This window comes from Phoxinus phoxinus, assembly GCF_949152265.1.
Source record: "Phoxinus phoxinus genome assembly, chromosome: 7".
Lineage (NCBI taxonomy): Eukaryota > Metazoa > Chordata > Actinopteri > Cypriniformes > Leuciscidae > Phoxinus > Phoxinus phoxinus.
This window is the reverse complement of record NC_136882.1, coordinates 30,168,544-30,181,012: the sequence shown is the minus strand read 5'-3', so window position 1 is coordinate 30,181,012 and position 12,469 is coordinate 30,168,544. Positions and strand designations below refer to the sequence as shown.

Genomic DNA, 12,469 nt, shown 5'->3' with positions numbered 1-12,469 from the left:
ACCCTTGCCACTACTACTCCAAAAGATAACATTGTGCTTAATTTGCTGTGCAATACATGTAATTAGGTGAATTGGGCACAGGCAGTGAAAAGGACAGCTAAATCAAGGTCTTGATGAATTAGGGGGCCTCTGTCAAGGCCAAGACACATTAATCAAAGAAGCCAGAGCACACAGAAAGAGAGAGGCCAGGAATTCTCTTTCTCGGGCTGTTCTATCCTGTGATAAATTGTTTAGTGTCGCTGGGCTCACAGTATGTACCGCTATCAAATCTGGGATTTTCAATGCAAATGCACGGATTGTTTCTCAGGTTAGTCTTCATATGTGAAAATGCTCATATTTTGTAATTTATTATTTTTTATTATGATTTTTAACTTAACTTGAGTGAACGCTTAACCTGATAAAAAAAAAAATCTTATTATTTGGTTTGTCTCATTTGCTTTTAATACATTTAAACCCAAGACTTTCTTATTATTCCCAGGTTTAAACGTCAAAACCTTCCAAAACAGATTCAGTAAATGCCAGACTCACAGATGCTGTCCAAAACAATGAAATATTACAAGGATGAGAGATGCTAATATTTTGTATGTGATATGAAACTGCTTGAAGCATTGGCATTTGTTTCTCACTACTCGGACATTTGTTCTCCATGTGTTGCACATCTCCGACTAGAGCTGAACAATCTTTCACGCAGAAGACAAACTGCTGTACTGGGCGTGACCTGACCACAGCATGTTGTGAATCTGTGTGCTTTCTACGGAAGATGACTCAACAGGTTATTTTTCTTTGAGACTTGATTAATGATGATTCCATCAGTGCAGACAGAGGAAAATGAATGTCGAAGTGCAAAGCAAACTTACCCATGCATGGAGTGCAGAGGGTGTGGCTCGTAATGGTACCTCCCCTCATGGTGTCGCATGTCGATCGGAATCGGCGTGTGGAAGGTTGAGAATAAATGAGGAGCTATGGAGTCAAGGACAGAAGAAAAAAAGACAAATAAGACAGAGGCCAAAATCCAAGATGGGTGTTTTGTGCGTTTTTTGTACCACTGTTCCTAAACATGTAATTTATTTTTTATTTCAGTTTTAGTTATTTTAGTATATCTAGTTAAACTGAATGAAAATCAGATTTTGGAAACTAGCTGAAATTAAATAAATTAAATTTATTTCAAGTAAAAAAATATTTTTACATGTATTGTTTTACAATACAATATACAATACAATACAATACAATAGCCTACAATACAATAGCCTACAATACAATACAACACAATACAATACAATATATACAATAACCCTGATTCAAAGCACATTAAACGCAAACACGTTATGCATAACACCATAGAAACAAGAAGAAAAAGAGTGTCTTGGAACTAATTCTTGTTCAAAAGTGCTATGTAGCCTATTTGAGCCTGAGTACAGTGTTGTTAGCTTAGCAACATGCTAATTCCAAACAATGTTTGATTTTAAAACTGAGCTTGAAAACTTACAGACGATTCATAAATATTAGTGGTCTTACATGTGCAATGAGTGAATTACAGTTTCTCATGATGAGTTTTTATTTGTCTGGGCTAGAAAAAAGAGGACTGAAACATGCTCTTCCTGTCATAAAAAGGTTGATTGCTTTTAAGGGGGTCTTGTTAAAAACCAACATGCTTTCATTAATGACTGGAACTTACTTGAGGTGGTGGTTATAGATCTTTGAGTAAGCACTAAATAGAGTACACTGTCTGCGTCTTAAATGTGTGTTTGTCATTACTATTTGCTCTTAATGAGCTCCCGAAACTATTTTTGGATCGACTCATCATCTCATCTCCTGTGCGTGTCTGTCTGTGCCCATTCCTCGCCTGTATTAAAATTCTTGGGCATAACATGCACCGGTTAGTCAGATTTGACCTGAGAACGGAGAACATGGGGGTAAAGTCTTCAGATCATTATCTTCTCCTGTGAGGAGATCAGGGTAGATCAAGGTGGGGAAGGGCCACAGGAGCCTCTCAGGGGCCCATCAGGAGGAGACCTATATGAGTCAGCATTCCAGAGCTGCCGCTTTCACTCCAATCATCATGGTGACTCTCAAGCATGCATTATCCCGATTCAAGACTAAAAAGAATGTGTCCAACAAACTGGGGCGAATTCACAAAAAAAGTTTTCTGCACAATTTTTCAGTGCAAAAAAACTGCACTTCATTCACCTGCAAGTTATTCTTATCATTTAGTATGAGCAGATTTTACACCACAGGGAATGGGATCAATAACGGTAAAAAAGAAATCGACACGCCTACTGAGGCCACAATAAGTGTATGTTATTTACTGGAATTGTAAGTATGAAAGAGGTCTATCAAATAAAATCACTTTTTTCTTCTTTCAGAAAATGAAGAAAAAAACAATACTGCACAAGAAACAACAAATCCTCTAGTAGACAAAATAATGGACCCTTTTATAAAATTGCTGTAATCTGAGTATCCTTATTTTAATTATTATTAATATAAATATTATTTAATTCCATTGCCAAATGCATACTAATTTACTAGACTACCAATCAATCTACCAAATATAAAAATATTAATATAATAATACATATAAATAATATATTCAATATGTAATTTATGTATACATATAAAATTATACAACAGTGGCCAAAAGTGATGTCCAGAAGGGTTATGTGTTTTTAATGACCTTACAAGTTTGATTAAACCAAAATATGAGGATTTTTAAAAATATATATTTTTCAAATAGTTTAAGTATGAGCAAAAACATTGCAAAAAGAAAAACTAAAAGCCCACAGGAAAATGCATACATTGACTAACACAATCAGTTAATTTTTTATTGGGGTTTATAATTTCTTCATCCAAAAATAATGTCTGCTCAATTCAAAGATTTTGAGCTATAATAATAGTCACATTTTTTAAACCAAAGCTTTATAAAAAAAAAAAAAAAAACAGCGTATGGTAATGTACTTGAGCTTGCATTGGATTTAAAATGTTGGTATTTCCAGTGGAATTTGTCCTGGAGAAATGATCAACTCTTCAACCCCTTCATCACTGTCAGAAGCGGAAAGTACAACTGACAGGTAAGCAGCCTACTTCACAACTGCAGGGAGGGATGATGGTGTGATGGCTTAAATCCATCTCAAAAGCTCAAAATGACTGCATACTTTCAGGCTGTAGTAGAGCATTTTTCCTTGCCAATTAGGTGGACTCCCTTTCCTTGGTGAGTTGGATATAGAGAGGCATTTCTCAAATCCTGGTGTAGAGGCCAACGTAATGAGGGCTTGCGTGTATGAGAATACACATGCATATACATAACATATTCATTGATGCTTTGGCCAAGTGTGCAGCATGTCAGCGCTTGAGTAAGCCGTTGGAAACTTATGAGATTCCTGTGTGTTTAAGACTGATGGGAACTGGTGCTGTAAAGCGTGGAGGATCATATATGAGCTAAAACGTTTAGAAAGCTATGCTTGGTGTTCATTACTAAGAGCAGCTTTACATTTTTTCTCTCACTGAGCTAATGCAACGCTTCACATTAAACATCATAAGTTCACCGCAAAAAAGATCAAACATCATATAATAGTCATTCTCTGGATGGCAACCACTGAATGACCTAATCTTGGATGCACTAACTGTGACCAGAGATATACTTATGAGGCAAGGATGGCCTGAGAAGGGCTTATTTCATCATCATCCATTGTTTTTTGGAGCAAAAATAAGGACCAAAGTCCACCGCTCGTGAAGATACACAGGTGTGATCTTATGGTTTGACCCACTTTCGTCTCTAGATTAAAAAACATGATATGCTCCCTCTTACCAAAGGCAAGAGGCTTGAGCATAAACATTATCCCTAAAACAGACTGTGGCCAGGATTATGAAAATAATAATAATAATACAGAACATTTGAGATGTTCGTAAGAATGTTTTCAAGAATGTTCTATATCTTTCGATGGTTTCTCAAATTTGATTTTAAAACTGAACATCTTAATTTTATTCTTATGAATAAAATCACAGATTTTGACATTTTCTGATTGAATATTCCACAGAAAATAGGAATGGTCAATTTTGATTTCATAATGACTTTAAAGTAAATTTCAATTATTTTAATATATAAATATTATGTTATGCACATTCTATGGTTAAAAATATGACCCAAAAATTCCTCAAAATATATATTTTTTGGCTGCAATCCAATTCAATCAAATCATAATGCATCTAAATTAAACTTAAGTAAATTAAAATTAAACTTTAGTAAAACATTTTTTTATTTTTTTTAAATTCACTCAATTCAAATTTTTAATTGGCACCATGTTTAGGTTACAAAAAGTAGTATTGTTTCAGTCCCCCATTATGATTTTTTAAATGTGCAAAACATCCTCTCAGGACCTGGTGAGAAGCAGGCATCCACGTTCTGTTACAGGATTAGCTTGTGGTTTTATATCCTTTTAAAGACAATAGCAGGTGGTAGACATTATCAACGGGTACTCAAAGTAGAGGAAAAACATTCACTTTTCATGTCCGAACGGAGCCGAGAGACAGGCGGCTTTGTACTGAGAGTAGCTCATCTTTAGAGGAAGCACTCAAGAACAATAATAATATCCTGAGAGGCCAGGCAGCAGCGGTGTAATTAAAAAGGCTTTTCTGTCTCGCTCCAGGAACGAGGAGGGAGTCGATTCAGACAGGAAATTCCAGCAGAATGGCCTGGCAAGGGGCCTAACTACACAGCACCATGCAAACCGCTCCACACCAGATCCCTAAGCTGCCTTGAACCCTGGGAAGCCGCAGGCCGAGTGCTAGCCACCAGTGGAGTCAGCCGATCATGGTAGCGTGCAATTTGTTCCCATTTTTGAACAACCTAGTGAGGTCTTTCTTGACTTAATGTCACACATCGGTGTGCAGCAGTACACAACGTTTAAATGCACAGGGGAAAAAAGGAGGCTTGTCTTCTCTATCCATCCTGCACCTGGGAAATGTCACACTGTATAACATCCCTATTTAGCCTGTGTTGATGGTTTTTTCCCAAGGCGTTAGTTGTGGCGGCAGAAGGATTAGGGGTTTAGGGAAGAGTGCGAAAACTGCTTCCAGCACTGAAAGGAAGTATTAAGTGAATGACTCTTCTTTTAACACCCCAGGGGCTTTGTAAAACGATACATTTCTTATTAACAGAGGATTTCTGGCAAGGGCCAAGTAGATTAAGTTATGGCATACATACCACAGCCATAACTGATATACCTCTTGTTAACTGTAGATCCTTTAAGATGTGTCGAATTAGAATATTGTAAGAATTGCTTGTTTGCCTCTTACATTGAAAGGAAATTTGTCCCAAAAATTAAATTAAATTAAATATTGGTCATTGCCAGAGTGTTGCTATGCTAAAGCCCAAAGTATACTTCGGGGTCCGCGCACCGTAATTTTCATCATCAGGAGGGTTCGCTTACAACAGTGCATGTGCGAGTGACTTGAGGTCTTAAAAACAAAGTCCACTCATGTCTTCCCGCGCTCACGGCATAAGGAGTATACTTTGAAAGGGCCGCGTGCTCAACTGTGCAAGAGACGGAGCAGAATGCGGAAAATGAAGTGCACCCGGGCCTTTAGGTGTTCTGCGTAGTTTTAGTGCATTGTTTTGTTGTTGCTAACCAGCCTAAACCAAACCTTTGAAGCATTTCATACAATTTGAAAAGTGAGATTTTTTAATGTTTATGAAATTGTGCTCCTGTATTTGCTCAAAAATACAGTAAAAATATTAATATTGGTGAAATATTACAATTTAAATGAGCTGTTTTAGTTTTAATAGATTTAAAAATGTAATTTATTCCTGTGATGGCAACGCTGCATTTTTTTAAGGCCATAGTTTTACAGCCAGTCACACGATCCTTCAGTAATCATTCTGAATCATATGCTGATTTTCTGCTCAAAAATAATATTTATCAAAGTTGAAAACCGTTGTTTTGCTTAAAATTTTGGTGAAATCCAATTTTTTTCTAGGATTTTTTGATAAAAAAAAGAAAAAAAAGTTTTTATTTGAAATATAAATCGTTTGTAACATTACAAATTGTCACTTTACATCAATATAATACTTGATGAATAAGTCCTTATGAGTAAAAGTATTAAAAAAACAAAACAAAACACTCAAACTTTTTAAATGGTAGTGAAGTGATACCAGTACCTGTCATGCGTTATATAATGCTTGTTGACTTAGTCTTAAAAAAGTTTTCTTTAAAATGTGTTAAGACACCAGGTATCATGTTAATGTTTGAAGTTTTTTTGACTAATGTTTTCCTAATGTCATTAATGACAGAGGTTTAGTTCATAGCAGGTCCTAGGTTTACAAAACCCTGTCATAAATACAGTAGCTCCAGATCCTCGGCAGGCCTTATGTGCCTTTCCTGTTAATGTTTACAATCGCTGGCTTCTCTCCGGCAGTCTAAGGCCATGTCAAACAACTGGCAAAATCCATCCAATCACTCACAAAATTTCCAGCATGCTGCTGGCCCTTATAAGCCCTGAGAGCTGAATGTGATTTATTAAGCCTCTCTGAGGCGCTGGACTAGTTACCTTAATTGTCTCGATACTTCCACAGTGTCTCAGACCTTGGACACAACCTATCAGGGCAGTGGGGTCACCAGCAAATAACCCCAATGCATCACAGCACAAGGTATAGAGCTGGCACTATGTATGCGAGTGTGTGTTTTGCTACACATTAACATGCTTTTGGTGTAACAGTGCTACTTAGATGATGATAAAAGTCTCAGCAAGACTAATTACATGTAAAGCTAATCACCCACCTGATTTATCATTAGAGTCGCTAATCTTGTCGTCAAAATTACTGATGAAACAATTATTGTTTTATAAATAAATACTCACCAAGGCTGCATTTATTGCATCAAAATACTTTAAAACAGTATTATTGAGAAATATAATTACAATGTATATTATTACATTTAAATATTACTTAAATTATCAACAGCAATTATTCTTCAGTGTCAAATGATCCTTCAGAAATGTTAATATTCTAAATATATTTAATAATGTTAAATATAAATCTTTGTAACATTATAACGGTTTAATGACTTGACTTTTGATCACTTTAATGCATCCTTGTTTAATGAAAGTACACACACAAAAAAAGTTCACAACATAATCAGAATACAACGGACTGAAATTAATACCAAATTACAAAACATGAATTATACTTAAAGGATATTTGAATCAATAAAGTGAACACTGAACACATGTGTTTTGTCAAGATTAAGTACATACGTTTGCACTAAGATGTCTATTATCTGCAGGGCTGTAGATATTATGAGGTTGCGGGATGCCAAAGCCCTCAAAACCAAAGTTAGTCATTTAAAATGGGTGGATTAAAACAATCATACTGAAGATTTGACATCCATATAGCATGCCTCAATCTCATTGGATGACTGGTTGCGGGGTCACAGCACTGATATTTGTGGTTTTAAAAATGGCACTTAGACATCCTCTTAAGAGCTACTTTGTGCCTTTGGTGCTTGCTTGAATCAATGATTTACTGCTCCTTAGAGTACACACTATCGTTCCTTACCCATGAAACCCAGAAAACATCAGCTTAGCGTGATTGAGGGTTTCCAATACAGGCTCATGGTTATGCACTCCCTTAAGCTCTACAAATCTAAAAACGGAAAAGGGAGTTAATTTTCTTCATCTTCTCTTGGGAACGTTGGTCTCTATGGTGTTCCACGAGGCCCTTTGGCCTCTGCACTGCGGCTGATACAAAGGATGTCCATTAACACAATGGATGCACTAACAGTGGTCAGAGCTGCTTCAGCACTACTGGTCCACCAAAAGATCTTTTACAACAGGAACTATGGCCGTGAAGGAAGTATTCTCACATTAAGACAAAGCAAGAGCTCAAGAGCCACAGAGTGATTCATTTGAGGGAATCCCTGCTTGGGTTCACATGGGGGTGAGACCTTGTTATCTGAGTAGACTAGAAAAAGTCAACACTCAAAATTGTGAGATGATATTTTCCCCAGTGTTGCATAAAGCAGTGGTTTCCAAAAGTTTTAATGTTAAGGCCAACTGTGAGACCTACAGTACCAAAGACTTTACTACCAGGTAAAAACAGTTTTTTCATACACTTGTCAAATTGTGAGATTTTGGGCTAATTGTTTTCTTTCAGACTAGTGTAATGAAAACAACCCAAAATACACATTTGAGTGTTTATTTTATCATACTTTTTCTATTTGGTCTGTAGATTTCAATAACAATACAGGCCATTTTCTCAAAAATATATATTTTTTCATGCAATGAGCCAGAAATCTCCACTGTAATACTTACATGTAGGCTACCAAACTTTACCGTTTTTTTTTTTTTTTTTGCGGCTAACATTAATTTCACCTATAATCTCTAATATATAAACACTGGAAGCCTGTATGACTTTCTTTATTCAGTGAAACAGTGTCGCCATTCATACAATGAAACCCATCAGGCTCCAATGTTGTTTTGGACCCCACTGACTTTCATTGTAAAGAACTACAGCTGTTTAAAATATCATCTTTTGTGTTATGCAGAAGAAAGAAAGTCATACAGGTTTGGAACAACATGAGGGCGAGTAAATCATTATTGGGTGAACAATGCTTTAAAACAAGACTTTCAAGCTCAGAGAGAGGTTTCCAGGTGCGATAAGTTACAGTTAAGCTAATAGTCCATTCACATAAAACAGGATCCTGACTTTCTAACAAAATGTTGGCTCGGATTGCAACATGCTCTGGGGAATTATGTGAAAGAATTTGTTGTAAACCCTTTAAACTGAAAACATCTGTGAAGGCACACTGTTATTGGTCTTGTGGATGCCTCAGTTGGGGGTCAGACAGGCTGGTTGCGGTACCTCTTCTTTGCCCTCTCTAGGGGGGCCCTCCATTTTCTGTTTGTATTCCTACTTCAGATGCCTCTGGCCACAAACGCTAAGCAATTCTGTGCTTTTCATAAACCAAAGAAGCTTTGGTTCATTCTCCATTTCGGCCTCTTTGTTATTCTTCTACACCCAGGCAGTGGTCTTCCTGGCAGGTTGGAACGAAGTAAGTAATCGCAGCAAAGCACTCATTCCTGTTACTCAGCATTTAACATCCTTTTTGTGCAATTCCAGGTCACAAATGCTTTGCCTCAATGCCACGGACAATAAGACCCCTCATTAAAATTCTTTTCCATTGTGAATGCATCACTTCCCGTGGATGAAACTTCCCCTCTTGCTGCCATATCCCCGTGGCTCATGCCTTTCATTGCCATCCATTACTTTTTACTCAGCCGTTTGGACCCTACATGCTTCAAAGAGTCCTGTCATTACCACCAGTGCCGAAATTGGCAGCATTCTTTACTTTAACCAGAAGCGTCTTGGCTCACGATAGCCATCTCATGCCATCACGCTGAGAAAGTGAGATGATTTACAGACGGCTGCAATTTTTTTTTACAGCATTTACGACCAGGAGAGGCACTGCCAGCATCAGCGCCATTGGACACATAGATAATGAACTGCAAGGAAACGTTTCCCGTCAGCCCTCCTCTTTTCTGCGGATGAGAGGATTAGGACTCTTAATTAGTGCCTCCAAAGGGAGAGCTCAATTTACGGGATAGCAACAGAGTGCGGAGGGGGGGGGGGTTGCGCAAGGAAAAATGTCTAACAGGCCGGAATGGGGGCCTCCCATTAGAGAAGGGAAAGGGGGATGGGAGGATGAGAGCTTCTTTCTCCCAGACAAAAGGGGTGCATTCCGCCTGTACCATGATTCACAAAGTTTAGAAGGAGGGTGCACAAGAGTCTCAAATTCTGGATGACCCATGATTATGGGAGGTCATGGAGGTAATGAGCATATATAAATCAAATTTTAAACAAAATGTACAAATACTTTTTATTACTTTTTAATTTTTAATACTTTTTGTACACATTTTATTTATTGAACTTGATGAATGTATATCAAAAAAAGTATTCATGAGAAATAAGTTTGGCATCTATACAAAAGATTTACATTATGTCTGAGGTAAAAAAAATCTTAAAATAAGGCTTAAAAAGTAAAAAAAAACAATATGTATAACATTTTGTCTGAGACATGGACAAATATATGCAAATAACTGGTATATGGACAGTTGCTCACTTGTAATAGTTGCTGAGTTTACACAGACCCTAATAATCTGATTGTAATCTGACTAGTAGCACAGTCGGAATAAAAAAGTCACATGTAACCACGTCAATCGGAATGAATTGGCCAAATCCAATTGAAATTTAATCCGGATTGTAAGGGGTAAACCTTTTCCAATCCGATCGAGAGTACATGTAAACACTTTATCGGAATGAAAACCAAAACTGGAGAGTTCTGTGCATGTGCAATAACGCAGAAATGGCGTAATAGTGTATGACGCGTGGAAAAAGCGGTTGTTATTGAATCAAGTGTCATAAATGACTGTCGTGTCATTCTAAAGGTTTCCTTGGACTCATCACCTGTGAAGTGGAGTAGGACAACTGTCCTGCTACCAGTCCTTGTTCTAATCCACAGACGCCTTGTTTTACTGGTTGATAAATATAACCAGCATGGGACAACAGTTCATGTGCTCGTCGTCTCCTAGTGTGGTCTGCTCTTTGAAACAAAGAAAAGAAGCAATGTAGGAGAATAGCATGCATAAACAAACAGCGGGAAACTCAGTATATTCCTGCAGTGTGCGCATTTAAAAAAATCAATTCTGATTTGAAGCTTGTGACATAAACAAGCACATCAACCCGATCACTTTATTTAGCGTTCATGTAAACAATACGTTCGGATTCATCAATCAGAATTAATTCATTCCGATTGAAACAAAAGGCGTCCATGTAAACGTAGCTAGTGACCACATTACAGTTTAATTCTATATTCACATGCAGTTGCAATGTTGCTTGGGAACCATTCAACCTTTAGTTACACTGTATGTTTTTAAGAACAAACATTGAGAAGGACGCATTTCTACCATCAAATAATTAATAAATGACAAATGTCATACTGCCTAGCTCTACTTCACAAAAATGTTGGCACTAGTAGAGGTAAAAACAGGGTTGAGTGGGGAAGTAAAGAAGAGCAGACCTGTTCCTTTCCGGTGATGAGTAAGTTTCCGGAACTTGCATGTTTCTTTGTGCCATGCAGCCTGGTGCCCATAAATCATTGTGGTAGTCCTGTGCTATCCAGTGAATGTCCTTTCTTGTGGGAAACCTTTCAGTCAAGTCATGCTTTTCCCACCATTGTTTCCAATTTGGGAACCCACCTGTTTACTACTTTTAGTGCTCTAAATGTTTACACAGGACCTTATCCTGTAAGCGTATTTTTTCAGTTGGCTTCACCTAGCCTGACCAAGCTGTTTTGAATGCTGAACATGTCATTTAAGTGGTTGGTGAGAGCGTTACGTTAATATCCACGTACAGAATGAATATGATTCCAGTTGAAATTTTAATTAATGTTTAAACGTGTCAGCTTTAAATCCTGTTCGTTTTCAGTCAAAGATCTCCCTGTAAATAAACTAATCCTATGTTTTGGTGGTTGCTGAGGTGAACCCAGGTAAAGAGGCACTAGAGACCGGCTCTAATGTAAGGGTCTTCTGAATGCAGCACACATAGTAATCTGCTACCCTGCCCCATACCTCTGAAACCACAGTTTGCAAAAGTGACTTTCTAACAGACTGCAACTGAAATGTTTACTTGGCGGCAATGAAAGCATAAAACTAAATAAACAAGAACCCATGAGTAACACGTGTAGATTTTTTCCCCCTACCCACACTGGTAGGGAGGTCAGAGAGGGGAGACGTGGGCAAATGTTAGTTTATATGTCTCTCTTCATTCAAGTCTAAATGAAAGAACACAAACAAGACAAATTAATGAGAGCGCCTCGTCATTGTGAACGACCAATAATATTTGCCTGGACAGACCCATGCTACTTGCTACTGTGTGGGACACTGTTTTTTTAAAGCATTTCCCCATAGGATAGGATAGGATAGCATATAGGATAGGATAGGATAGCATATTGGATAGGATAGGATATAGGATAGGATATAAAAAAGATAAAAACTTGATAAAAAAAACTGATTTGAAACAATGATTTTCATTGTCAGTGGGGTCCAAAAGGTCATTTGCGGTCAGACAGCAACAAGGGCTCCTCTCTGGGAATGAATGAAAACTGTGTGTAAAATCGTCACTGTTTAATTAAATTATTGCTATCATATATAATGTTTTGGAGCAAACTTGTGCACACACGCATGAGCCATTTTTAGTGGTGCCTTGTATCAAAGCTAAAAGTTCAAAACATCCTTGTCTTTAACGTCGGGACAAAAGTCAACTGTGAGTCTACTACGTTTTGTTCACACACTCGTTTAACTCCTCTTAGAGCTCTTGTAAATATTGTCAGACGAGCAGAAGCTTGCCTCTGTCTGCCTCTCAGAGAGCTCTCTACACAGGGCAATATTTATCTTAGTGCGGGCCGCAGGGAGGGCTAAAGCT

At 37.6% G+C, this 12,469-nt stretch overlaps 1 protein-coding gene across 2 annotated transcripts in view; it reads right to left on the bottom strand.

Moving 5' to 3' along the window:
- The window catches only part of gli2a (GLI family zinc finger 2a), a 76,643-nt gene that overhangs the window by 33,063 nt on the left and 31,111 nt on the right, over positions 1-12,469 (bottom strand). For both annotated transcript variants that reach the window (XM_079619861.1, XM_079619860.1), the window contains exon 3: positions 858-960. In XM_079619861.1, the coding sequence (XP_079475987.1) occupies positions 858-960 (103 nt within the window). The remainder of the gene's footprint in view (positions 1-857; positions 961-12,469) is intronic.